Source organism: Pithys albifrons, chromosome 3 (assembly GCF_047495875.1).
Source record: "Pithys albifrons albifrons isolate INPA30051 chromosome 3, PitAlb_v1, whole genome shotgun sequence".
NCBI classification, from domain to species: Eukaryota; Metazoa; Chordata; class Aves; order Passeriformes; family Thamnophilidae; genus Pithys; species Pithys albifrons.
This window is the reverse complement of record NC_092460.1, coordinates 19185723-19209183: the sequence shown is the minus strand read 5'-3', so window position 1 is coordinate 19209183 and position 23461 is coordinate 19185723. Positions and strand designations below refer to the sequence as shown.

General features: G+C 57.4%; 1 protein-coding gene across 3 annotated transcripts in view; it reads right to left on the bottom strand.

The window, feature by feature from the left end:
- CELSR3 (cadherin EGF LAG seven-pass G-type receptor 3) overlaps positions 1-22271 on the bottom strand; it is a 31621-nt gene extending 9350 nt beyond the window's left edge. For 2 of the 3 annotated variants that reach the window (XM_071550856.1, XM_071550858.1), the window contains exons 1-23: positions 19100-22271; positions 12425-13057; positions 10829-11051; positions 10338-10453; positions 9860-9948; positions 9317-9474; positions 8956-9119; positions 8411-8536; positions 8079-8248; positions 7681-7869; positions 7423-7533; positions 6997-7165; positions 6604-6745; positions 6291-6411; positions 5794-5977; positions 5599-5700; positions 4952-4966; positions 3219-3313; positions 2311-2520; positions 1650-1833; positions 1013-1162; positions 562-742; positions 91-258 (exon numbers count right to left, since the gene is read on the bottom strand). In XM_071550856.1, coding sequence (XP_071406957.1) covers positions 91-258; positions 562-742; positions 1013-1162; positions 1650-1833; positions 2311-2520; positions 3219-3313; positions 4952-4966; positions 5599-5700; positions 5794-5977; positions 6291-6411; positions 6604-6745; positions 6997-7165; positions 7423-7533; positions 7681-7869; positions 8079-8248; positions 8411-8536; positions 8956-9119; positions 9317-9474; positions 9860-9948; positions 10338-10453; positions 10829-11051; positions 12425-13057; positions 19100-22235 — 6836 coding nt within the window. In that variant the 5' untranslated portion in view covers positions 22236-22271. The remainder of the gene's footprint in view (positions 1-90; positions 259-561; positions 743-1012; positions 1163-1649; positions 1834-2310; positions 2521-3218; positions 3314-4951; positions 4967-5598; positions 5701-5793; positions 5978-6290; positions 6412-6603; positions 6746-6996; positions 7166-7422; positions 7534-7680; positions 7870-8078; positions 8249-8410; positions 8537-8955; positions 9120-9316; positions 9475-9859; positions 9949-10337; positions 10454-10828; positions 11052-12424; positions 13058-19099) is intronic. The other variant, XM_071550857.1, reaches the window with a different exon arrangement.
- Between the last annotated feature and the right edge of the window lie 1190 nt (positions 22272-23461).

Sequence of the window (23461 nt, the reverse complement as noted above, 5' to 3'; positions counted from 1 at the left end):
CACCCAGGTACACAGCATGTCACAGCCAGGGAAACTTGGGGAACAAGGAGGTGTCTGGGGAAAGCAGACACCCAGCCATGCTCGACTCACGGGTTGGAGTGGTTCCACTGGACACAGAGAGGTTTGCTCCTGTTGGCTGTCTGCAGCAGGTAAAATTCCAGCACAAGAGGGGTGTCCAGGGGTCCCCGCAGGAAGGTGTGATTACTGAACACAGACACACTCACAATGGGGGAGTTCATCACAGGATTCTTGGGGAGCCTGCAAGGAGCAGCAGAACTCTACCATCACCGTGTATAGCAGCTGTAGACCTCTGGGGACTTCCCAGATGTCCTGCTCTGACATGTCAGAAGGAACAGCTCTGCCCAGTCCACACCAAGCGGCTGGGAAACATGGAACCCTGTAACACCAAGGTGGGGAACAGGCAGAGCACTGTGGGACTGCCTGGCTGTGAACCAAACCCATGCCATTGTAGACAGACTTGGCAACTGCTGGAGGAACCAGAAGAGAGTCCAGCTAGCCTCTCTACTGGTGCTTGTGGGAGCAAAGGGGAGGAGGATGTACCTGACGCTGCGACGATCCACCTGGTAGTGTGCAGGCAGCAGCCCCCCGAGGGTGCGGTACATGATGAGGATGACCACAGTGAGAGCAGGCTCAGGCTCTGGCAGCGCCTGCCTTGGGGAGGAGTTCTCCACAGTGTAGTTCCCTTCACCCCCAGCCAGCGTGGGTACTGCTGTGGGGGAAGCTGAGGCACACAAGGGAATGGTGAGAACACACATGCTGCTCTAAAGACAACTTGCAAGGCCATCAGAAACCTTTGGGACGTGGTGAAGTCAGAAGCTTAGGGTCTCAGGGGTGACTTGTGGACCTCTGACAGAGCCAGGTCTCAGCAGGGTATATGCAAACTAGGTGGCCTTTAAAGGTCCCTGCCAACTCAAATCACTCTATGATTCTACACCTTTCCTGTCAGGCATACCCACCCAAGCTGTTCCTTGAGTGATGCTCACATGCTTACCTTCGGCTTTCGGAGGGCTCAGCACTGACAGTGGCAGCACAACGTGGGTATGGGGGTCCCAGGCAGGCTGGCCCCGGAAGAGGCTGCTGTGGTAGCGAGGATAGCGCCGGCGGATATGGGAGTGGTTCTCCATGCGATCGATGCTCAGCACTGCAGAGGAGCAAGGCAGCAAAGTCAGACCTAGAATGGCCACCTGGAGAGAACCACACTCTAGGGCACCCCAGGCCTCAAGTCATTGTAGGACTATACAAGCCAGAGGTTGGGTTGTCATTATGTCCTGTGTTTGGGCATGACACAAAATCTCAGCAGCCACAGTACTCATTCCCAGCCCAGATCCATGCTCTGCTATAGGGCAGATTACTTCAGCCATCAAGACCAGCTCTTTTTCACTATAGACTGGGAAGTAACTGGGAGCAGCCAGCACACTCCTGGCTCTGCTGGCTCTGGGTGGTGTGTCAGCTTGTCCAGGCAGGCATGGGACCAGGACATCAAACACCTCCCCCTGTCTGAGAGAGCCACCAAGGACATTATCAGCACCCTCCCTGAGATGCAGTGAGATAAGAAGAGAATCAGATGTGATGGAGGCACATCTCTGCACCATCCCAGCCAGCCCCAGCACCAGCCTGCTCCTACTCACTGATGTTGGGGGTGATGACACCAACGGGATTGAGGTAGGTGAGTTTCATGTTGCTGGCCAACGTGCCCGAGTAGTCCCGCAGCTGCTCCATGAGGCTGGTGCTGCCATGCTCTCCGTGTGGCAGCATGGCCCAGTGCTCCCGGTTCTCAGGTGCTAGCACCGAGCTGCCTGCGCGCAGCAGGTTCTGCACAGGAGAGATGTGAGGGCAGGGGTTGAGAAAGCCCTGCCTTTGGGCCCCTCCTGGCCACTTCCAAGACTGCAGCACTGTGCTCTCTGACCAGCTGGCTGCACAAGGGCTGAGGGAAGAGGGATACTTTCTGCTAGGATGGGCCCTCACCCTCAATGTTCATCAGTCAATGCCCTATTGAGACATCTTCCCTGCACTCCTGCCATTAGGGACTTGCAGGCAGCAATAAGACCTCCCTTTGCCTTCCCAGGCTGAGCAAACCCAAGTCTCTGCCTCTCCTCATCCAGTCAGTGCTCCAGCCCTGTCCATGCTCAGTGACCTTGCTTCTGTGGGCCCCTGCCTGTGTGGCACTGTGGAGCCCAGTGCTCCCGATGGGGTCTCACCATATCCTCAGTCCCCTCAGAGACACAAGGTCAGGGTGTCTGATAGGAGAAGCAGCATCAGAAGTCACTCTGATCTGAGGGAAGGACTCACCTCATTGAAGTGGGCATCCTGTGTAGCTGTCAGGCCAAAGCCATGCTGCTGGCTCTCGAAGGCCATTAGGTGGGACAGCAGGCGGAAGGCAATATGCACGTCATTGCCAAAGTAGTGGTCCATGTGGTCTGTCACAGCCCGGAGCCGATGGGCCAGCTTCTTGGCTTCGATTGTGTTGAGCTCAGTCTTGTTCCTCTCCAAGCCCTCCAGCTGCCAGTGAGGAGAAAAGAGGGGATGAAATAATTAAGCAGGTTCCTTACCAGGAAACTGGGACACTGCAGGCCCTACTGGACACAGAGATTATTTTTGAAGCCATGGCACAAGCCACTGACACTCATGGGGGTGCTCACTAGAACAGAGAGCACTTCTGGCAGTCTTCAGCAACACATCAGGGGCTGCATTGGTCCAGCTAACCCAGTGCCACACACAAGAGGCCAAGATGAAAAGCCAGGGCAAGGGCCTGGCGGTACCTCCCTCGAAACTTTCCTGGCTTCAGTTTCAATTCAGCCTAGGTGAGATGCAAGTATTGAATACACTAGCCTGGAAATGTCAAAGGGATTTGTCACTGACAGAATCTGGGGGCTACAGAGGTCCAATGGAGCAGATATCCCATCAGCTTCAAACCATTCAGCCCTGCTCAGAGTTATTTATTTTACTCTCAAATGCTGTGGCAGGACGCAAGCCATTTCACTCAGATTATATGCAGCCAAGTAAACTTAAGTTCAGACCAGTGCTCCCACAGGATAGGTTTGGAAGCAGGACATGAGAAAATAAAGGTGCTGAGCACTGAGCACTGCTGAGCCCTTTCATACTCCAGTCACTCCTGGAGAGCTGAGTGCTTTGAAATCTGGCTGTGAGCTCTTCAGAGGATTCTTGTTCTGTCAGGGCTGCAGAGCCCAGAGGATTACCAGCACGGACAGTTCCTTGAATGCAGGTGAAGTGCAGTTGAAGAGATCTGGCTCCAGCCAGCCCTTCTCCTCATCACAGTGTCTGACTGCTGCACCTAAAATAAGGAGGAAGGGCATGTTGGAAATTCAGTACAGGATACACATCCCCAGCAGGGACCCTCTGCATCACCTAATCCCAAAGAGTAGCACTGGCAAGTGATGGGGAGGGCCTGTAACATCCTGCAATCATGCCATTCATTCTACCCTTGGTCTGTACACCTCAGCAAGCTGCTGCTGTCCCCTCCCTCCAGGAGCTGGGTTCCTGTGGGTGCTTTGGGGCTGTGTCACACCAGGTGCCATCACACAGAATTGCCAAAACGACTAAGTGACTCAGCAGAACCCAGGCTGGAGAAGCCCCAGGGCATGTGACTGTATCCTCAGGGCACATCTGACCCCAAGCTACAGAAGTCCGTGTAATTCTAGGCATCCCCTGGCTGACAGCCTGCAATGCCTGCCGAGGTTCTGTTCTCTCTACAGGGCAAAGTCACCTCAGAAACACAACAGCCCTGCTGTGGGCTGGCAAACCTAACCCAGAGATGAGTCCCTACCATTGATGGGGATGGAGCAGTGGGATGGAGGACCCCAGTGTGGAGGATCCAGCACTGTGTGGATTCAATATCCAGTGCCAGACTTCAACTCCTGGCTGGGGCCCCAGCACTACTGCATAGCAATAGAGTTACCAGCACTGCATGGGATCAGCTGCTAAACATCACCAAAACCCCTGCTAAAGCTGACATGGAGAGCAGCTTTCTGGGCTGGGACTGTCAACAAAAACACTTTATACAAGAAGAACAGGCAAGCCTAGTATACCCAGTAGGACTGTGGAGCAGGTCCTCCTGGGTACAGCAGCAGGACACAAGAGCCCACGTAGATGCCCATGGCTGGAAGAGGGCAGCAGTGTAGCCAGGGCAGGGTGAGGGAGCTTGGAGCAGACTCCAGCTGCTGCTCAGAAAAGCCCCAGTAACAAGTTTGCCCCTCTCACCACCTCTAGCTCCTAGCTGTGCTCCCCAGCCACCCTTCTCCCAGCTGTAGAAGCACAAGGACCAGTGTCATTGCAGCTGTGAGCAGGGAGAATAAAGAAATCTCCACACTGCTGGCCTTCCCCTTGCACAGAGCAGAGATCAGCAGAGAACAGAGATTGGTTCAGATGCAGATATGGACAGAATCTGACTCCCCGGTCCCTGTGCTTTCCTCCACCAGCTGGGCAGAGGGAACAGGACCTTGTGCTGTGCCTACCCATCAGTTTCTGACCCCAACCTACTACCCTCCAGTCCAACAGCTTCCCCATTCCTTCACCCCATGGTCATTCATCCTTAGCCTCACCACCCATTGCTCATCACCAGCTCCTTCCCCTCCCAGCTTAAGCAAGCAGGTACCACTCAGGACAGCCAGCATCTATCCCAGCTGGGGAGCAGAGCATGGACTCGCCCAGAGCCAGCGCTGCAGGCTCAAGGCAGTGGGTGGCAGGGGCTGCATGCAGCTGCAGCCAGGTTTGTGCTGGTTAGTGTGCTGGGAGCAGGGAAGAGCGTGTAAGAGCAGTCAGGTCAGGCAAAGCATTGGGAAGGCTCTTGGCAGCTCCAGAAGCAGCAGGCAAAGTGCAGGGTTGTGCAGGGTGTCAGGCAGGGAGCAGGAAGGAAAAGCTGTGTGGCGCAGCCCTTACAGCACCAGGGGGACGTAGATGGGAACAACCTTACCTGCACCCCTCAAGCCTGAGCATGGAGGGCGAGAGAACCGGGGAGAGAAGCGACAACAGTTAGGAGCCGAACCTGCCTCCTCCCAAGGCGAATGGCTGGAGAAGGACACGGTTTGTATTGTCCCCTGGGATTGCCACCGCCCTACATCCCGAACACCCTGTCACCAAGGACAGCTTCATCTCCTCCAGCTCGGCCTGCTGACTGGTACCCAACATCCACCTGATGGCACCCTGTGCCCTGCTTCCCTCACAGGGCATATGGGGATGGGGCCAGCAGAGCCCTAGAAAGGCACTGCAGGTGCCAAGTGTTGTGCCAGGCCTGACCTCAGCCTCAAGCCTGCTGAATCCAAAAAACAGCAAGAAGAAGGTGGGAACCAAGGCTGAGGGAAGAGCACAGCCCCAGGGCTGGATGATGGGCTTAGACCCCATAGCCTGTACCGAGCCCCAGCCCCAGCCCCATGGTCAGCCCCCTCTGCTGTCCCCCAGAGTTGGTGGCATTTTCTCCACCAACTTCCTTCTCCCAGACCTCAAGTCCAGCTAAATGAGACTGGGATAGCACAAGAACAGAGTGGTATCACTGGGGCTGCCACAGCTCCTGACAGGACAGCCAGGCTGCCCCCTCCCCTCCCCATCACATTCACCACTCACCCAATGAGCCTTTGGGACACAGCACTGCAGCTGAGAAGCCAAACTTGGTCTGGGGCCACCACACACCCGCCTTCAGGCTTTTGGGGCAGCCATCATAGAGCACTGTGGAGACATGCAGCCCATGGGGCTGTTCATGAGGGGAGGCCACTGACACTGAGCCCCATGGCACCAGCTCCCTCCTGTGCCCACACTCACCCTCACAGCCGCTGGGTGTCACCTCGGCAAAAGGGCTGTCACAGCTATTGCACTGGCGGCCGATGACCCCAGGACGGCAGTGGCACCGGCCTGTCTCCCTGTCGCAGGAGCGTGAGGTGGAGCCCACAGGGTAGCAGTCGCATGGCAGGCAGGTGTCACTGCCTCTGGGGCGGTAATGGAAGTCCTGGGGGGAGACAGTCATCAGAGAGTCCATTGGGACAGCAGCTGAGGCTGGTGCCTGGGAAATGCCTGGAGCCAGAGCAGAGAAGGGCCAGGCTATCCTGATTTGCAAGCGACCCCACTGCCCCCACCATCATCATGCTGGGGCAGAAGGGCCAGACAGAGGAGCTGAGCAGGGATCCAGACCAGAATCAGACACACAAACCAGGGCCTGGGCAACTGCCAGGCCTTTGGAGGGGACAAGGAACAGCATCAAGAATGAGCAGGGCTTCAGGCAAGCCAAGGGCCACATTCCCATTGGCACTGCTGCTCCTCACCTTGCAGTGGCACTGCCCGTTGGTTTTATTGCAGTCGGGGTCAAAGCCCTTGTTCACATCACAGTTACAGGGCCCACAGGTGGGGTTCCCCCACCAGCCCTTCGGACACTGCTGGTCCATCCTAGGGAGAGAAATACCTTCACTCTCACAGCCAATTTCCCCAGGCCTTCTCCTCCCACCAGTACAGCTGCTCAGCAGCTCCAGGGAGCTGGGTGGCACTGAGAGGTCCCTGGTCACATAGCCAGGTTGAGAGGCCAGCAGAGAGTCCTGCAGGGACAGAGGCCATGGCCTTGCCCTGTGCCCTGAATCTCACCTGTGCTCACAGTACTGCCCAAAGAAGTTCCCGCTGCACTCGCATATGTAGCCCAGGGGTGAGTTAGGCTTGCGGCGACACACAGACTTGTTCTTGCAGGGGTTGAGGTGACACACATCCACACAGTCCCCTCCATAGTACCCTGAAGTGTGGACAGAGAGCACACTGTAAAGTAAGTATCTTCCCCTGGAGAGGTGCCAGAGCACCAAGGAGTGGACTCAGAAGGCTCATCAGGAATTCTGCCCTTCAGGAAAATGGATGAGTGTCTGACAGGGATGTGACTTGCCCAAGGGATGGACAGGAGAGAAGTCACAGGCCAGGAGGGAGTAACAGGGGGAGAGAAGACAGGCAGGCATGGAGAGCAGAAAAGTGGTAGGGTGCTGCAGGTCTTACCTGGCTGGCAGACACAGGAGTAGCTCTGCCACTCATCCTTGCAAACACTGTTGGCTGGGCAGGGGTTGGAGTCACAGAGGCTTGGGACACTGCAGCCAGCCTCCACCCGCAGGGCATGGCTGGGCTTGGGCAGCACAGTCCCAGTGACGCTGTCACCCAGTCGCACACCCTGCAGTGCAGGTGACAAATTCACAGTGAAACTTTGACAGACACAAGAGGCTATAGTCCTGCTCTCCAAAAAGCCCCAGCAGTAGCTGCTTCTCACCACCTCTATTTATAGCTGCCCCATGCATCTCAGAGCCTTGAATGCTCAGAGGGAGAGTAACACCAGCAGGATGAATACTGACAGCAGTTGCCAGACCTGTGTTTCCACCCCTCCAAGTAACAGACCCATTGGAAAAGGAAGGCTCAGAGCAATGGACTCACCTGTATGCAGCCCCTCAGCCCATTCTGCACCTCGCCAGAGCCCAGGACTCCCCCCACATGCAAGTGTTTCACCTTCAGGCCATGCAGTTCATTTCCCACAACCACCGTATCCTGCAGAAGGACAGGGAGTAACATGAGACAATCGGCACCAGCCCTGCCACAGCCCTCTCTGAGGATGCAGAGGCACAGCCTGGCCTGTGTTTGCCAAGCATCCTCCACAGTTCCTGTCCTGGTGCTGGCATCTCAAACAAAACCTACCTGGTAGAGCCCAAAGTCCAGGGTGAGGGTAATGACATAGCGCGAGTCTCGCCCACTGCGGACATCCCGCAGCTCCAGCTGGAGGTCGTGCCATTTCCCATCGCTGAGCTGCAGCTGGTCCAGGAGGAGGCTGGTGCTGCGCCCACTGGACCCCCTGCTCACCATGAAGGAGAGCAGGCCCCCAGCCAGCTGCAGAGAGGGAACCAGAAATGCCAGAAGTGAGCAAAGGCTTTGTCAACTCTGGCTGCTTTCAGCCTTCCCCCTATCTGAGGAAACCCAGCCTTGCTAAGTGCCTCTCCCCACAACTACCCCCTGCCTGGGATGGAGCCAGCATGGAGGGCAGTGTCCCTCTGCTCTTCTGGGGCAGACAGCAACAGAGGTTGAGGCTGTGGCCTTACCTGGCAGAGCAGGGTGGTGTACTGGCCCGCATGGGCCTGCAGAAGCACGCCATCCAGCTGGCGTGTCCGAAACGCCAGTCCCAGGTACCATGGCACTGAGATCTTCACATCAGTCTTGAAGTCCCAGGTCAGGACACTGTTGCCCTGGAAATAGTGGGCATGGTGCATGGCTGGAAAGGAAAGCGGAGGTGAGAAGGGACAGGCACTTCACAGGGATCACTAGATTCAGCTAGTTCATCTCACACAGATCACTTACTCTGCTTCCACAGCAACCCCAGCACAGCCTTCCATGTACCCACCCTGCCTGTGCCCAGTAGCGCCCGCTCACTCACGGTGGTGGCAATCTTTTCCCCCAAAGCCAACAGGACAGAGGCAGGAGTAGGTCCCCCAGCTGACAGAGCAGGTGCCACCATTCTTGCAGGGACTGGAGTCGCAGAATGTGTGCTTGGCATGACAGCCTGGAGGTAGGAAAGTCATCTGTATCACCATTAACCCACTCACACCTCCACCCAGCCCACATGTAAAGGGGAAGAGCCAGCCAGCCTTTTCCTGGCTGCTAGAGGGGCAAGCCCAGCTGCTCAGGCTCTCCACAAAGGCCCCATGGTCCAGACTGTCACTACTCCTTATGCCACAATTAAGACACTGTAGAGCTGCGCTGACCATCTCCCAGAAAGGCCAGCTCTGCAGGCTCTGCACTTGGGGTCAGGGGACATTCCCAGAACATTAGCTCATTTAGGGGGATCTGGAGGCCCCATTCACCAGTGAGAAACTGCTCAGCTCCAGCTGTGCTGCCATGTTGCTGTTACAGCCCAGCAGAGCTGCTGCCTGAGCAATTCCCAGGGCAGGGGTTGGCAGGAGCAGAGAGAGGCACTGGTACCTGCAGCAGTTCCATTGTTGGCAATGTAGGAGGCCAGGTCGATGCGTTTGCTGTCAATGTACAGGTCTCGCATGCATCCCACAAAGTCCCGGTGAGTGATGGGGAAGTTTTCTGGCAGGTTGGGGACCCCTCCAAGGAGCAAGGGACCTGTGAGATCCAGGGACCTACAAGAACAGAAGTCCAGGGCTTTAGGAGCTACAGCGACCTCAGCCTGGTCCAGCCAGCTTCCCAGTGCATGGGGCTGGGAAGCAGACATCCTCAGGGACAGGCACACACAGCCAAGGTCCCAGATGTGAAGGGCTGGCTCCTCAGAGGACCTCTCCTCACCACAGCAGTGCCCACCAGTCTCCAAGGAACTCACTTCTTCGAGCTGGTCTGCACACCTTCTGCGGCACAAGAGTAGTTCCCAATCTCACTGCCGAACTGCAGGGCCACTGAGGCATCACATTCATCTATTGTCAAGATGGCCACCTTGTCCTTGGAGGGGCCTTGCACCACCCCCAGGGTGCTGACCTTGGGCTGAAAGCAAATGCAGAATGTCAGCAGCACATCTGCCCCAGACTCAAGCACTCAATGGCTCACACAACAGCTAGGAAAGGCCTGAGCATGACCCAGCACTGCTGTGCTGCTGGAGATGTGAGCAATGCAGGGGGCACATCTCTGGCCAAGCCCAGAAAGCAGCACCAGACAGCGACACGGGCAAGGACACTGTATGGAGAGCATTCCTGCAGCCTCCAAGTGCTGTCCTGAGTGTCCATCTCCCCCTGCACTCAGCTGTCTGCTGCACTGCATCCATCCCCAAGGGCTGAAAACCCCTTCTACCTTCTCTCCACAGCTTCCCCCACAGGACAGAGCCAGAGAACAGGAGATCAGAGCTCCGGTGGGACAGCTGGGGCACACATACCTTGTTGTAGTAGCGGAGCTGCAGCGTGTGCCACTGCCCATCACTCACGCCCCCTGGCAGGTAGGGGCTCACCACTGTGCTGGACTCTCCTGAGGAGACAGGGATGACGGCAGGCTGAGGGATGCTGGACAGCCCTTAGACATGCCTGCCTTTCCTGAGGCATCAAGCCCACTATGCTGCTCATGGTCTTGTGAAACTTACAGTGACATAATGGGCCATAACAGCAGCAGAGATCCCAAAAGGGTTTGTCCTGGTTTGTGATCACAAAGCACTGCTGCACTTGCACTCCTGAGCCTAAGGAGGGTCCTGAGACACACACCCACCCCCTGTGTTATCCACTAACACTCACCAACACCTCTCAACCCAGTCTCCCTCAGCATGGGCTCCATCCAGGGCAGCACTCTGCTCTCCTCACTGAGCACAGGTCTTCTCACAGCTCCCATGACACAAATCCCACAACATGCAGGGCCAAGCATACCTGTGGAGTATTTCAGCTGGACCTGCCCCTGGATGATCTCCACCGCCAGGAAGTCATGCCGCTCATTCAGGCGCCCGTTGTAGAGCAGAAGGCCACTGGGCTCCACAGTGCTGAACCTGCAGCAAGGGAGGAAGCAGGAGGGCAGAGTGTGCGCAAGGAGCATGTAGAGATCCCTGCTCTCCCGTGGCATGCACCAGCATCCCAGCACAGGGACACTGTGACCTGAGCATGGGGGCCTGGCAGGGAGGCAGAGAGCCAGCAACATGAAAGGGCAGAGGAACTGAAGGGAAGGATGAGCTGATGCCAATGCAGATTCAGAGCCCTACAGTTAAAGATGCCATAGCAGCCCCATGGGGAAGCAAAGCCAGTAGCACACAGGTCTGGAGAGCATCAGCCAGCCCCTATACTGTGCCAGTGTGCACAAGTGCCATCAGAGCAGGGTGAGGTGAACTATGGATGCTGGTGCCCAGCAGAGAAAGGAGAGGACTCACGAGAGGGCAAGGGTGAAGTGGAAGCGCTGGCGCAGGCCCCGGAACATGATGAAGGATCGCGGTGGGAAGGAGCGTGTGGACACCTCACAGAAGGGCATCTCAAAGCCGCCCACCGGGCACTGGCAGCGGAAGCCCCCGTCGGCACTGTTGGTGCAGGTGCCACCATTGCGGCACACGCCAGGCACACACCGCCGTGAGCGGCTGTCCACTTCACAGTTCTCACCTAGAGGGAGCAAGGCAAGAGGCTTGGGACACATATGCTGTGCCACCCATCTACTCCTTGCCCCAGAAGTGCAGACCTCAGCCCAGGTTTGGGGGAGGGCAGCCAAGGGGCAGGACTTTGTGGAGCAGCTGGGGGCAGCAAAGGATATGACAACCCAAGTGTCATCCGAGCGTTTCCCACTTTAGCCAGTGAGTGATCTACCACTGCCAGCCCTGCAGCACAAGCCATGGGGCCAGAAGTGATGCCAGCTCTGGCTGAAGGGGCAAGTTTAGATCCCATATGGCATGGGAATGGGAAGGAGGGCATTGGCCACAGCACTACTGAGCTCCCGGGCCAGGTGCCTCTGAATCCTGCGTGCAGGCTCTGACACAGGAACAAAAGCCAAGTGGAAACCAGTTAAATGAGGGACACCAAATACTCTTGCACCTTGCTGGCACAGGATGACCCATGCCAGCTCAGCAGTGCAGTGCAGAGGGTCTTGCCAGCCCTTTTCCCATGCTATCCCCACAGCACACAGGGAACCATTCAGCTGCACTCCTACGCCCTGGGCCCCGCTCCCATTACTTGCTCTGTGGCACGCAAAGAGGATGAGGAGACAGCATGAAGTGACAGGGAAATGAGCTCATTAACCCTTCTGCTAATGGCTGTTCATGCTTCAAATGCCGGGGGTTAATTACCACTGACTCTGCTTATCTCACCAGGAGCCACCAACAGGAAAGCAGCTCCGAGGCAGCCATCTGCTGCCACACTCCCTCCCAGCAGCGAGGGCAAGGCAGGGGATCTCTTCTCAGTAGCCACAGTCCACCTCCCCTCACCCTCAGTTGCCAGGCAGAGGTCTCCACAGCCTGCTGGCAACTTGTGGCAACAAGACATTGGCTGGACTGGGAATTCCTCCCCCACAGCTAGGACCAGATCTGCCTGGATCGGATCCTGCCTGGTGGGACAGCTAGGCCCAGCCTCCCCTTCTGTTCTGGGTAAGCAGCAGCTTACCCACTGCACATGGGGCCAGAGTGGGCTCCACACCTCTGCCGGACCAACTGAAGACTGGCACAGGCAGAAACCAGCAGCTCTGATAGTCCCAGAGCCTGCCAGCATGGGGGATGGCCAAGAAGCCTTCTGTGCCCCAGCCTAACACAGCCCAGCTTAGGCCTCTTGCTCTGTGAAAAAGGCTGCGAGGTGATGGCCAGGCTCTCCAAGAGCCTTTCATGCCACCTCCCTATAAGAGAGATTTCTATGGCAACCTCAGCCCTGCATATCCAGCACCATGGAAACACAGAGAGCTGGGCTCCAACACTCACCACCCTGACATGGTGACAGCAACACCAAGGGACCCACCCACCTGTCCCCTGACAGTCCCCAGGCTCACCACTTACCACTGAAGTGCTGTCGGCAAACGCAGGTGTATCCCCCCTCCCTGCGGGTGCAGATCCCACCATTCAGGCAGGGGTTGGAGTAGCAGAGGTTGATCTCTGTCTCACAGTAGTCCCCAGTGAAGCCCTGTGGGCAGCGGCACCGCAGGCCAGTGATGGGGTGGATGGGCCTAAAGAGGGTGGAGGGGGAGGCGATGAAGGGGGCTGAGCTGTCGAACTTGAGGACGGAGATGCACTTCATGTAGTTCTGGCAGGGCTCCCGCAGGCAGACATTGTCGTCGAAGGGCAGCACCTCCAGCATGGAGGCGCCTGTCAGCACCATGCGCTTCATGTACAGCTGCTCCTGCAGCTCCTCCGAGCTGAAGTAGCGCCCACCCCGCGGTGCCAGGGCCGAGAAGCTGACATTGAGCACCATGCCACCCACGTCCGTGTCATTCTGGATGTTGAAGACGAAGATGTCCTCCTTGGGCGTCGCAAGCACAGTGGCCACCCCTTCCAAGAAGGTGGACAGCAGTGGGGAGAGGAATCGCTCCTGCCACATGTTCTCCAGCCTCACCGTAATGCTGTTGGCCAACATGTCCTCCGTGATGATGATCACCCGCAGGACGCACTGGGCTGTCACACTGTGGATCCCATCTGTTAGAGGGAATAGGGACACACTGCAGGTCTCTGCTGCTTTAGAGAGTCTCCTCAATCCCGCCCCAGGGCAGAGACCTGCACTCCAGTGTGGTCCTCAACAGGCCACAGTCCTTGGCTAACAAAGCTTGCAGCCACAGCCCCAGGGCCTAGTAGGGTGCCACCTGGGCTGGAAGGGGGGTGGCCTGTGCGGCTGCACCTTCTCCCTCACATCAGGCTCTCCACTGAGATAACTGTCAGGTTTTCTCCCTGTCCTGGATCTTAGCAGCAAACTGAGCTCTCAGGAACAAGGGTGCTCAGGAACAGAAGGAAGTCCCAGCAGGAGGTTTGTCAAACACAGGAGCTGATGCCAGGGCCTGGGGTGTTTTGCTTCCCTACTGTGCCGTCTGCCTCCCCCACACTGCCTTTCCCTACGCTCTCTTCTTGCCGTTTCCTTCCTCTCTCCTCCAGGCTCTCCCAGGCTTTTGTGCTGGTCTCTCTGTTTCTCCTCTTCTCACCATCTGCTAAGCATCTCTTCCTCCCTCAGTCCATCTCCCGTTTGTTTAATTCCCTTTAATCTCTATTTTCCTTGGAAACAAACTCCCTCCCTTTGGGACCCCACACCACGCGAGCAATCTCCCAGACAGGAGCACAGGAGCATGCAGGCAAACGTGGAGCATGCCTGCCTGCTCTCTCCCAGGACCTTGGCAGCAGCTCACCTACCCCACCGTCAGGTGCACTCACAGGCAGCAGCTCAGGCTGCCCAGGCACAGGCAGCACAGCACAGCCCAAACGGGCAATGGCAAAGCTCCTGCAGACCCTGTTTTACCCCACCTACCCAGCTTCCAGCAACCCAATGGATCCTGCTACCTTGGAGGGTCATACGTACCACCTCACCAGGCCACCCCAGACACCTCTGCTAGCAGTTTTTGCTGGACAACCAGCAGGGACAAGCCTGTCTGCTGCCCTCAGGATGCCTCCTTTCTCCTGGTCTGCTCCTTCTGGGAGCCTAGCATAGGTTCTGGCAGGCAGAGCCAGCCTTCAGCATAGCAAAGTAAGGACTGCGCCAACCTTGGTGGCCTCGGAAATGCTCAGTGAGGCTCATCAGGAACCTCACTGCTCCTAAAATGAGGCAATCCATCTTCAATCCATTGCCAGCACCCCAGTGCTGGTGCCCCACAGGCATCAGCAGCACATGGCTGTTGCCTGCTTTTCCCATCTCCCACCCCACATCCACCTGAGAGCCCCAAGCCCCCACATTTCCTTGGAAACCTGGCTCTCCACATCATACCAAGACAACACTCACATCAGCACATCTCAACGATGACTACCAGGACTAATCCTGGATCCCAAGTCTTGCTTTAACATCCCCTGTGTGCTTCATCTCCTCCAACCTAGTGCAAGGAGGCACAAAAGGCAGCAGGTTTCTTCGCATCCCGGTCAGCCCCACTCCTGACAAGGACCGGGGTACAAATGCCAGACACCTGTCCCCCATCCACGCCCCAGCTCCAAGCGTCATGTGGAAAGCTGCCTTTACTGCTCCTCTCTTCCCATGGCTACTACACTGCAAAGCCTTTTGATTTCCCTCAGCCCTGTTTGAAGTTTGCAGTGCAGGAGGATTTAAAGATTGAAACGTCTCCCTTTCTTCCCACCTCTCTCTTCTAACCTTCAGAAGGTGAAAGCTTTCTGGCGACCCTGCAAATTCCCATGCATGCACCAGCCTGCACACTGGGACTGGTGCTCTGGAGATAAGGCTCGCTCCGAGCTGAGGCAGCAGTGTGCCAGTACAGTCACCCAGGAGCTAATCTCCTGCAGGAAAGTGGGGCTTGCTTCTCTCTGAAATTAAACTGCTCCTACCCCATATGGAAGCAAGGTAAGAAATCACCTCTGTGTGATACCCTGCCAGCTCTGACACAGAGGGCAGCATGACCAGCCATCACCAAATAGCTCTATCCAACACCTGCCTGGACATGCCAGGGGATTTAGATCTGCCTAGGCTTATGACACCAGGAACTGGCATCATCATCTGCATCCCTGAGGCACCTTCTGCTTGCAAGGGGCTCATGGGTTGCCAAGATCACCCAGACCCTGAGCGGCAGGAATGAGAGGAAAGCCACAAGCCTAACTCAGCCACACTTGGCATAAGATGCTCCCCAAACCACCATCAGCCTGGAATCGCTCCCTGAGGAGTCACCTGCTGACGCAGCACCCCAGGATGCCACCACTTTCTCACCAGCTCCCTTCTCAGCACACAGCTGGGTCATGACCCAGCTCCCTCTCCTCTCCCTTTGTCCCCTCCTTGCAGTTTGCCTCTCTGGCGTGAGCTCAGACCAAGCCCAGCTCCCTCCTCCCTCCTCTCTTCAGCTCATGGCTCACCCGGAAGCAGCCACGAGGCTCTGGGGACAACTCTCACTCTCCCCAAGGGCTGCTCAGTGCCCAGCAATAGGCAGGCAGACATCTGCCTGATTTATGGCTGTTATTAGGCCTTGGCTGACATGATGCTGAGTCCTGGGGTAGGCCAGAGGCCAGTAATGCCTCCCAGGAGCAAGGAGGCTGTGCCTGGGAAAGAAAATGGGCTGGAGGGTGCCTGATGCCTTTTGGCATTGCCTAGTCCAAGGCAGGAAAGCAAAGTACTCCCTTCCCAGTTCCCCACAGCAATGTAGAGGCAGCCCCAGCCCCACAGCCCTCCTCTGTAAGTTCTCCATAACACTGTCCCACCTCAGCATCACACCCAGGACTGTCTCCTGCCTCAGATCCATGCAAGGGGAAGCAGATGGTTAAGAGAATAACCCACTGCAAATGGGGAAAGTAAAAAAAAAAAGGCAACCAGAAGAAAGCCCAAAGCTGGCTGGAGGCTCTGACCCCCCATGGGAGGCATTTTAATCACGAATGCTCAGCCTTTCTGATTAAATCCTGTGGCTGGAGAGCTGGTGCCTGGTGAATATTCATGCAGGAGAGTGAGGAGCACTAGAAACATGGCTACAGGGAATGGAGCAGGGAAAAAGGACAAGGGGCTCTAACCCCCATGCTGGGCAGCATCACGATTGCACTTCCAAGACTGACAATTACCAGCTTCAAAAACAGCAAAGCTAGAGAAAGAGTAGTTCTGTCTGGAGACCAGGATGGACAGCAGACTCCTCCTGGGAAGTGGTAGTGTCAGTCTGGGAATGGAGGTCCAGGCCTGTACTGGAAACCTTGTGGGGAGCAGGGCTGCCAATCACTGCCTGACAGTCTCCTGGGTCTGCCAGCGTGAGAGCCCATCTCTCCTGTTCCTCTGTGCTGCCAGAGGCTCCCCTGGGCAATGCCTCAGCCTGCTGTGTGACACAAGGCATGGGCTCCAGCCAACACTCCCACCTCAAGAGCCACTGAGTCACTAGTAGAGGTTCCCCTTCCACTACAACAAATAGTGTGGCCTTCTGCCTCCCAGATTGCTCCAGGGATTGGGAAGAAGGCAGCTCAGCTCAAACAGCCTCCCTGACCCTGTCCCTCACTTGGGGCGACCAGGAGCTCACAACAAGCTCTGGTCTGGTGCATCACCCCCTGTCCTCTTCTGAGTGGCACAGACAGTGTCCAAGGGAGCAAAAGCCACCACTCTGCAGTGGCCACCCCAGGGACAGCGAGGGTATTCTGGGGACAGAACATGTTTCCTTTCATGTTTGCAGCTGAGAAGAGGAAAACATGTCCAAATGGAAAAGTCAGGAAAGAAGGAGACGGGTATGGGTATGGTGAACATTCCCCACCACTGCTGAAGGACTTTGGCAGACCTCTCAATATTTTGGTGATACTTTTACTAGTTAAGAGATCTTGAAAGTAAATCAGGCTCCTGTCACCCAGTACAGAGGATGCATGTTACTCTCCTGCAGCTGAGCCTCCACCCTTGCCACCAAGCCCAGTGAAACCAGTCTGAAATGGTTTAAAGTCAACAGGATGTCAGTCTCCCACACTAACCTGACTTCACACTTTAGTGCTGGCCATGGACACTGCCACTCCATCCTGCTGTCCTGCATTCTCAGCAGTCAAGAGCAGATTTTAGCAGCCATAGGCACCCACACACCTGTGAGAAGCTGGGGTCAGTTTTGGGGCTGTCAGTCTCCCTGGAAAGGCACTGACTTGTGATGGCCCAAGTCTTCGCTGTTTCCTACAAGGGGCTGAGCTAAGGATTCACAGAGCTTGCAGGCAGGCAGAAGGGCCTCTTTCCCTGTATTTTAGAGGGATCCAGCCTCCCTCAAAGGGGCAATAAAACTCAGAGGCAGGCAGGGAAGTCACTCCCTCCTTGGATGCTGACCCTCAGGCTACCCACCTAAGTGCTGCTGCTGCTGCCTTTCAGCAGCAGGAAGGTGCTTTGGTGTGCTGCTGTGCCCAGGGCAAACAATGCAGCCAGGTCTGAATGCCCTGGCTGCCAGCTTTGTAAACCCACCCTCCCTCTGCACACAGCGACAGCATGGAGCTGACAGAGCTGCCAGCTGGGCGGGGGGCTTTCAACAACAAAGACAGAAAAACCAACCAGACTTCCACCTCCACAGCCAATACCCAAAGCCAACAAAAGGCTTGCTTTCCAGTGTCTTGCTTCCCTCCCCAAAACGGCTCTTCCCCTTCCATCTTCTCCCCTCCTTCATAAGCACACCTCTCCCATTCTCCCTTCCCGCTAGAAGATGACGACATTCTAATTGCAAGGGCCCCCTTGCCGCGAGGCGGCTCGATACAGGACTTGGGGATGTGATTGTCTCCTGCCTTTGTGCAGGGTTAAGTGTGCAAGGAGGCAGGGCTTGCATAAACACACGGGCAGAAGCTGGAAAGGTCAAAACCACCCCCCATCTCCAGCAATGGGCATGTGTGCGCCTGCAGCCGCTCCTGGCCAGCCCTGCGGCTACAATTAGCCCCTACAGAGCCCCAGCCCACCACCCGGCTGGTGCTGCCCGTGCAGGATTGCCTTGAACAGGTCTCCTCTTAAAGCACTCGCTCCATCTTTTGAAAGGGACCCTCCTCTCACTGAATAAGCCGGATAGAGGTAAAAGGGAGGGCAGCTGGCAACCGATGGTCAAGGAAGCATCACGATTTCATGTACGACTCCCCAGGCACTCTTGGCAATTCGGTGCTTGGCCCCTCCAGAGAGGGCTCTTGCACGCCCTCCCTCCCCCAGAGCCACTCCACGGTTCAGCAATGGACAGATGCCTCCATTTCAGACCACAATCTGCCAGCAAAGAAGGGCTGATGGGGAAGGCAAACCTCAGGCTCTGGGAGTTCCAGGTCCAAACCCTGCTTGCTCACAGGCAAGACCTAGGTCTGTCTTTGCCCTATCCTTAACTAGGCTAGAGGGGACCCCAACACTCTCCAAAGCTACTGCAGCAGCTACCACTAGCACCTGCCTTTGGATAATCCGGCAACACACACTATGCAAGGATTCCAAGCACTGTGCTCAGATTAGTCACAGCTGTCCCCAGCAACACTAAGTTAGCCACAGAAACGTAGTACCAGGCTTTAGAAGCCCTCTCAGAAAGCACAAGTGTTGGCAGGTGCCACAGCCAGAACCCAGACTGAACTGTTTGCCACCAGCAGATGGGTATTTTTAAGAGGGTTCCCTTCACACCGAGTTTAGTCCCTCCCTCCCAAGCAATGTCGAAGTGCTTGGTCCCAGCAGGGAGAAGAGACACCCAGGCTTGGGAGCAAAGCAGTGTACCAGCACCTAGGCCAGCAGCTCGGCCATTCCAGAACTGTTTGCCTGGACAGCACCCTATAGCACTCAAGACAGCCTGGCTGGCCGCAGCACAGCCAAAGGTGCCTCACTCGCAGCTACAAGCGATCCCCACAGCTGAGTAACGATGCTTTGTTCTTGCAAACCATCTCCAGCCTCAGCCCCTTTACAGAGCACTCCCCAGCAGCCTGCCCCCCACGGCCACTCTTCCCACCACTCCAACGTTATTCCCTGAGTAGAAGTGACTCCTAATTCAAATTCTGTTGCCAGTCCCCAGCCCATGTCCCAGTGCAGAATGGGTTTCCCAAGGGGGACTGTGCAGAGCCCTCCAAAGGTACTGCACAGAAGGTTTAATGATTTTCACTCCCTACCTGTGACAGTCACCAGCATGGAGGCCACAAGTGGACGGTTGTTGTCCAGCTTACGGCTCAGCCTCAGCTCCCCGCTCGATTGATTTACAATCAACAAGTGCAGTTCATTTCCCCGCTCAAAGGTGTAGAAGAGGCGGTCAGATGCATCTGGGTCATATGCTGGGACCTTTCCTATGATCCCTGAGGGGAAAGTGTTGGACTTATTGGACACATAGTTATTGAACAGGATCTGGAAGTTCTTGAGAACAGGACTGTTGTCGTTCTGGTCAATGAGTTTGATGTGGACCGTAGCTCTGCTGACCAGAGGGGCAGAGGTGGCCTGTACTACAATCACATACTCCGGTTTTGTCTCATAATCCAAATCTATCAAGGCTGTGAGCTCCCCAGAAAAGATGTCCATCTGGAATATCTCAGGGATGTTGCCCTCCACAATTTGGTACATGATTTGGGCATTGGGTCCCTCATCTGGGTCAACCGCTGTGATTTGGGCCACTACAGAGCCCACGATACTGTTCTCCTTTACCAAGACCTCAAACTCTTCAGCAGGAAAGACAGGGGCATTGTCATTCACATCCTGAATGGTAACCTGGATGTGGACAGGAGTTCGCTGAGGAGGGATGCCCCTGTCCACAGCATATGCAGTCAGTTCATAGACGGGAACGTTCTCTCGGTCCAGCCTGCGAACAGTGCGAATGATCCCCGAGGTGGGCTCTATGGTGAAGTCTCCATCCCCATCCTCCCCGTTCTGGAAAGTGTACTGCACTCGCCCATTGGTGTGGGCATCCCGGTCAGTGGCAGAGATCTGGAGCACGCTGGTGAAGGGAGGTGCATCCTCAGAGATCATGCCCTGGTAGTGCGGGCTGACAAACTGGGGGGCATTGTCATTAACGTCATTCACCATGATTTCAACATATGTGGTGTCTGCCTTCTGGGGGATCCCATTGTCCTTGGCAGTGATAGCCAAGGTGTATGTGACCTGGTCCTCATAGTCCAGTTCTGCCTGGAGAGTGATGGCCCCAGAGTCTGGATCAATGCGAAATTGAGGGACGTTGTCTTCCAGATAGTACGTGATACGGGCATTTTCCCCCACATCATCGTCCGTGGCACTGATCACCACCACAGTGCTGCCCACAGGCCGGTCCTCATTGATGCTCACAGAGTAGTGAGCACTCTGGAACACAGGTCGGTGAGTGTTTGCATCAGTTATATTGATGTGAACGTGGCAGTTGTCACGCAGGGTGCGATCAGAGGCCGTCACAGTGAGCACATAGCGCCTTTCCTGCTTGTAGTCCAGTGGCAGAGACAGAGTGATGAGTCCCATCCCGCCCTGAGTGCTGATGGAGAAGCGGTTCCGTGTGTTGCCTCCCGTGATCTGGTAGGTGATGGCACTGTTCACATCCCGGTCGATCGCTGTGACACTGAGGACGCTGGTACCCACAGCGGCATCCTCGTTCAGGCGGATGAAGTACTCCTTCTGGGTGAACTCGGGGCGGTTGTCATTGACATCCATGACAGTAATGGTGACACTGGCCGAGGCGGATAAAGATGGAGAGCCATGGTCACGAGCCTCTACTCCGAAAAAATAGTGCTCGACTGACTCCCTGTCCAAGGGCCCACTAACTGTGATCCACCCCGTGGCACTGTTCACCACAAAGGGTGTGTCAGCGGAGAGCCCTGTCAGTTTGTACTCCAGGCGCGAGTTCTCCCCGTAGTCCGCGTCCACGGCCTGGATGTGGATGACAGAGTGGCCAAGGGGAGCATTCTCCAGGACAGAGATTTGAAAAGGGGTGCTGACAAAAATGGGGGCATGGTCATTGATGTCCACCACCTGGATGCTGGCCATGCCAGTGTTGTTAGAAAGGGGAGGACGTCCCGCATCCTGTGCCCGGATCCTCAGGGCATACTCCCGCTCCACCTCAAAATCCAGTGGGGCCACCACCTGTATCTCCCCAGTCACACTGTCAATGGAGAACTGGCCCCGGCTGTTCCCACTGATGATGTTGTAATGGACCAGTGCATTGTTGTCCTTGTCCAGGTCTGTGGCAGTGACACGTAGGATCTCAGTGTGAGGCCTTATGTCTTCTCTCACTTGGACAATGTAGCGCTTCTCACTGAACTGAGGGATGTTGTCGTTCTCATCAAGGACCGTAATGTAAACTTTGACTGTGGCGGAGCGGGGCCCTGGCTCCCTGCCCTGGTCATTGGCTTCCACCACCAGGGAGTACCTCTCTATCTTCTCTCTATCCACTGGCCCGCTAGTGGTGATGAGGCCGGAGCGGGGGTCGATCTCAAAGACGTCGTGGGCAGCCCGTTCATTGACAAAGCGGTAGCGGATGTTGGCGTTAGGCGGGGAGTCCACGTCGGTGGCCCGCAGCTGCAAGATGGGGTATCCCTCCTCCACGTTCTCCCGGATGGTCTCCCGGTACTCGCCCTGCTCGAAGACCGGGTCGTGGTCGTTGCGGTCGGCCACGGCGATGGCCACCATGGTGGTGGCGGAGAGCCGGGGCGTCCCGTGGTCGGTGGCCGTCACTCGGAAGTAGTGCAGGTCCATGCTTTCCCGGTCCAGGGGCTGGGTGGTGGAGATGAGCCCGGCCCGCGGGTCGATGCTGAAGAGCTCCCGCGAGCGGCTGTTCATCAGCGCGTCCATGGAGTACAGCAGCTGCCCCGCCTCGCCCCCGTCGGGGTCCTGGGCCGCCACCGCCAGCACCGCCGTCCCCGCCGGCTGGTTCTCCGCCACCTCCGCCTGATAGTTGTACTGGGGGAACAGCGGGTGGCGGTTCGGGGCCCCGCGCCGGCCCCGCCGCCCCGAGCCCGGCGCCGGGGACAAGGGCAGCGGGCGGGGCGGGCAGCGCGGCGGGGCCCGGCGGCGGGGCAGCCCCGGGGGCATGGACACGGCCCGGCCCGGCCCGGGCATGGGGCAGCCCCCGCGGGCCGGCGGCCCCCAGCCCGGCGGCGGCGGTGCGGCGGCCCCCAGGCCGGGGGGGAACAAAGGGAGCACCAGCAGCGGCGGTAGCAGCACCAGCAGCAGCAGCGGCGGCAGCCCCCGGTGGTGGTGGTGGTGGTGGCGGCGGCGGCGGCGGCGGCAGCAGCAACAGCGGCGGCTCGGGGCGGCCACCGGCTCCTCCGCCGCCGCCATGGTGCCTCGGCGGCCGCCGCCCGGCCCCGGCGCACGGCGGTGGGCTCGGCACCGCCCCCGCCCCGCGCCGCCCCCGCCCCTGCCCCTGCCCCGCGCCGCCGCCGCGGCTGCCGCTGCCGCTGCCGGTAGAGGCGGTGGCTCCTCCCGCAGCCCCAACATGGCTCCCGCCGCTCCGCCCCGCGCGCCCCGCCCGCCCCGCGCCGCCATCTTGGGCGAGCGGCAGCGGGAGGCGGCGGCGGCTGCTGCTCTCCGTTCTGGGGGCTCCGCCGGGCCAGCCGTGCCTGCCCTGGGTGAGCCCCGTGGGGCAGGGCAGGGCTGGGCTGTGGCGGGGGCTGACTCCGGCCAACCCCGGGCCTGGGGCTCCTGGAGCCTCCCTGCCGAGAGCGCAGGGCCCGTGGCCACCGGCACTGTGGGCACAGCGCACACCTGCTGACCCCGCGGTCCGTGTGCCCCTAAGGCCAGGCTGCTCCCCGGGCGCCGAGCAGAGTCCCCGGCAGAAGGGGCGGCAGGGAGGCGGCAGTGGTTTGGCAGGGGCATTGCCATGCCCGGTGCCCCACGGGCTCCGTCACATCCCCGTCTGCGGGGATGGGTTTTCCCTGCGCACCAGGACGGGCTGCCCGCGGCTCCTCCGGCACTGCCCGGCCCCTCGCAGCTCCCACACCCACGGGCACCCCAGCACGTGGCGTGGGTTTGGCTGTCCCGCTCCTGTTCCTAACACAGACCTCAGCCACCACCACCCGCCAGTGAAGAATCAGCACCACGGAGAAAGCCGCACGTTTTTCTTCCTGCATATATGATACAACCCCCCCCCCCGCAAAAAAAAACCAAACAAAAACACCACCACCACAACAACACAACAACAAACCCAAAAACCCGAAAAAACGTCACCCAACATTTTTCCAAAGGAGGATTCAGTTTGGGGCCCTTGCACCAGGGTGGGTCATTAGCTCATCAGCCTCATAACTTAGTTGTTGGTTTGATCTCAATCAACTAATATCGCAGTCTAATCCACTGGAGCTTGTAATAGGCTTAGGAATAGCAGGGGTTTAGGTCCTCGTTAACATTCCCTGCCACAGTAGGGGGACATCCCTGTCCACGTCCTGGTGAAGGAGAGGGCACAGTAGGGCAAGCACTAGGGAAAAAAGAGCCACGTCAGGGAGAAAAGTAGGGCAAATTTGGGAGATGGGGGAAATTTAGGATGAAGAAGAGGAAGGAAAGGGAGTACA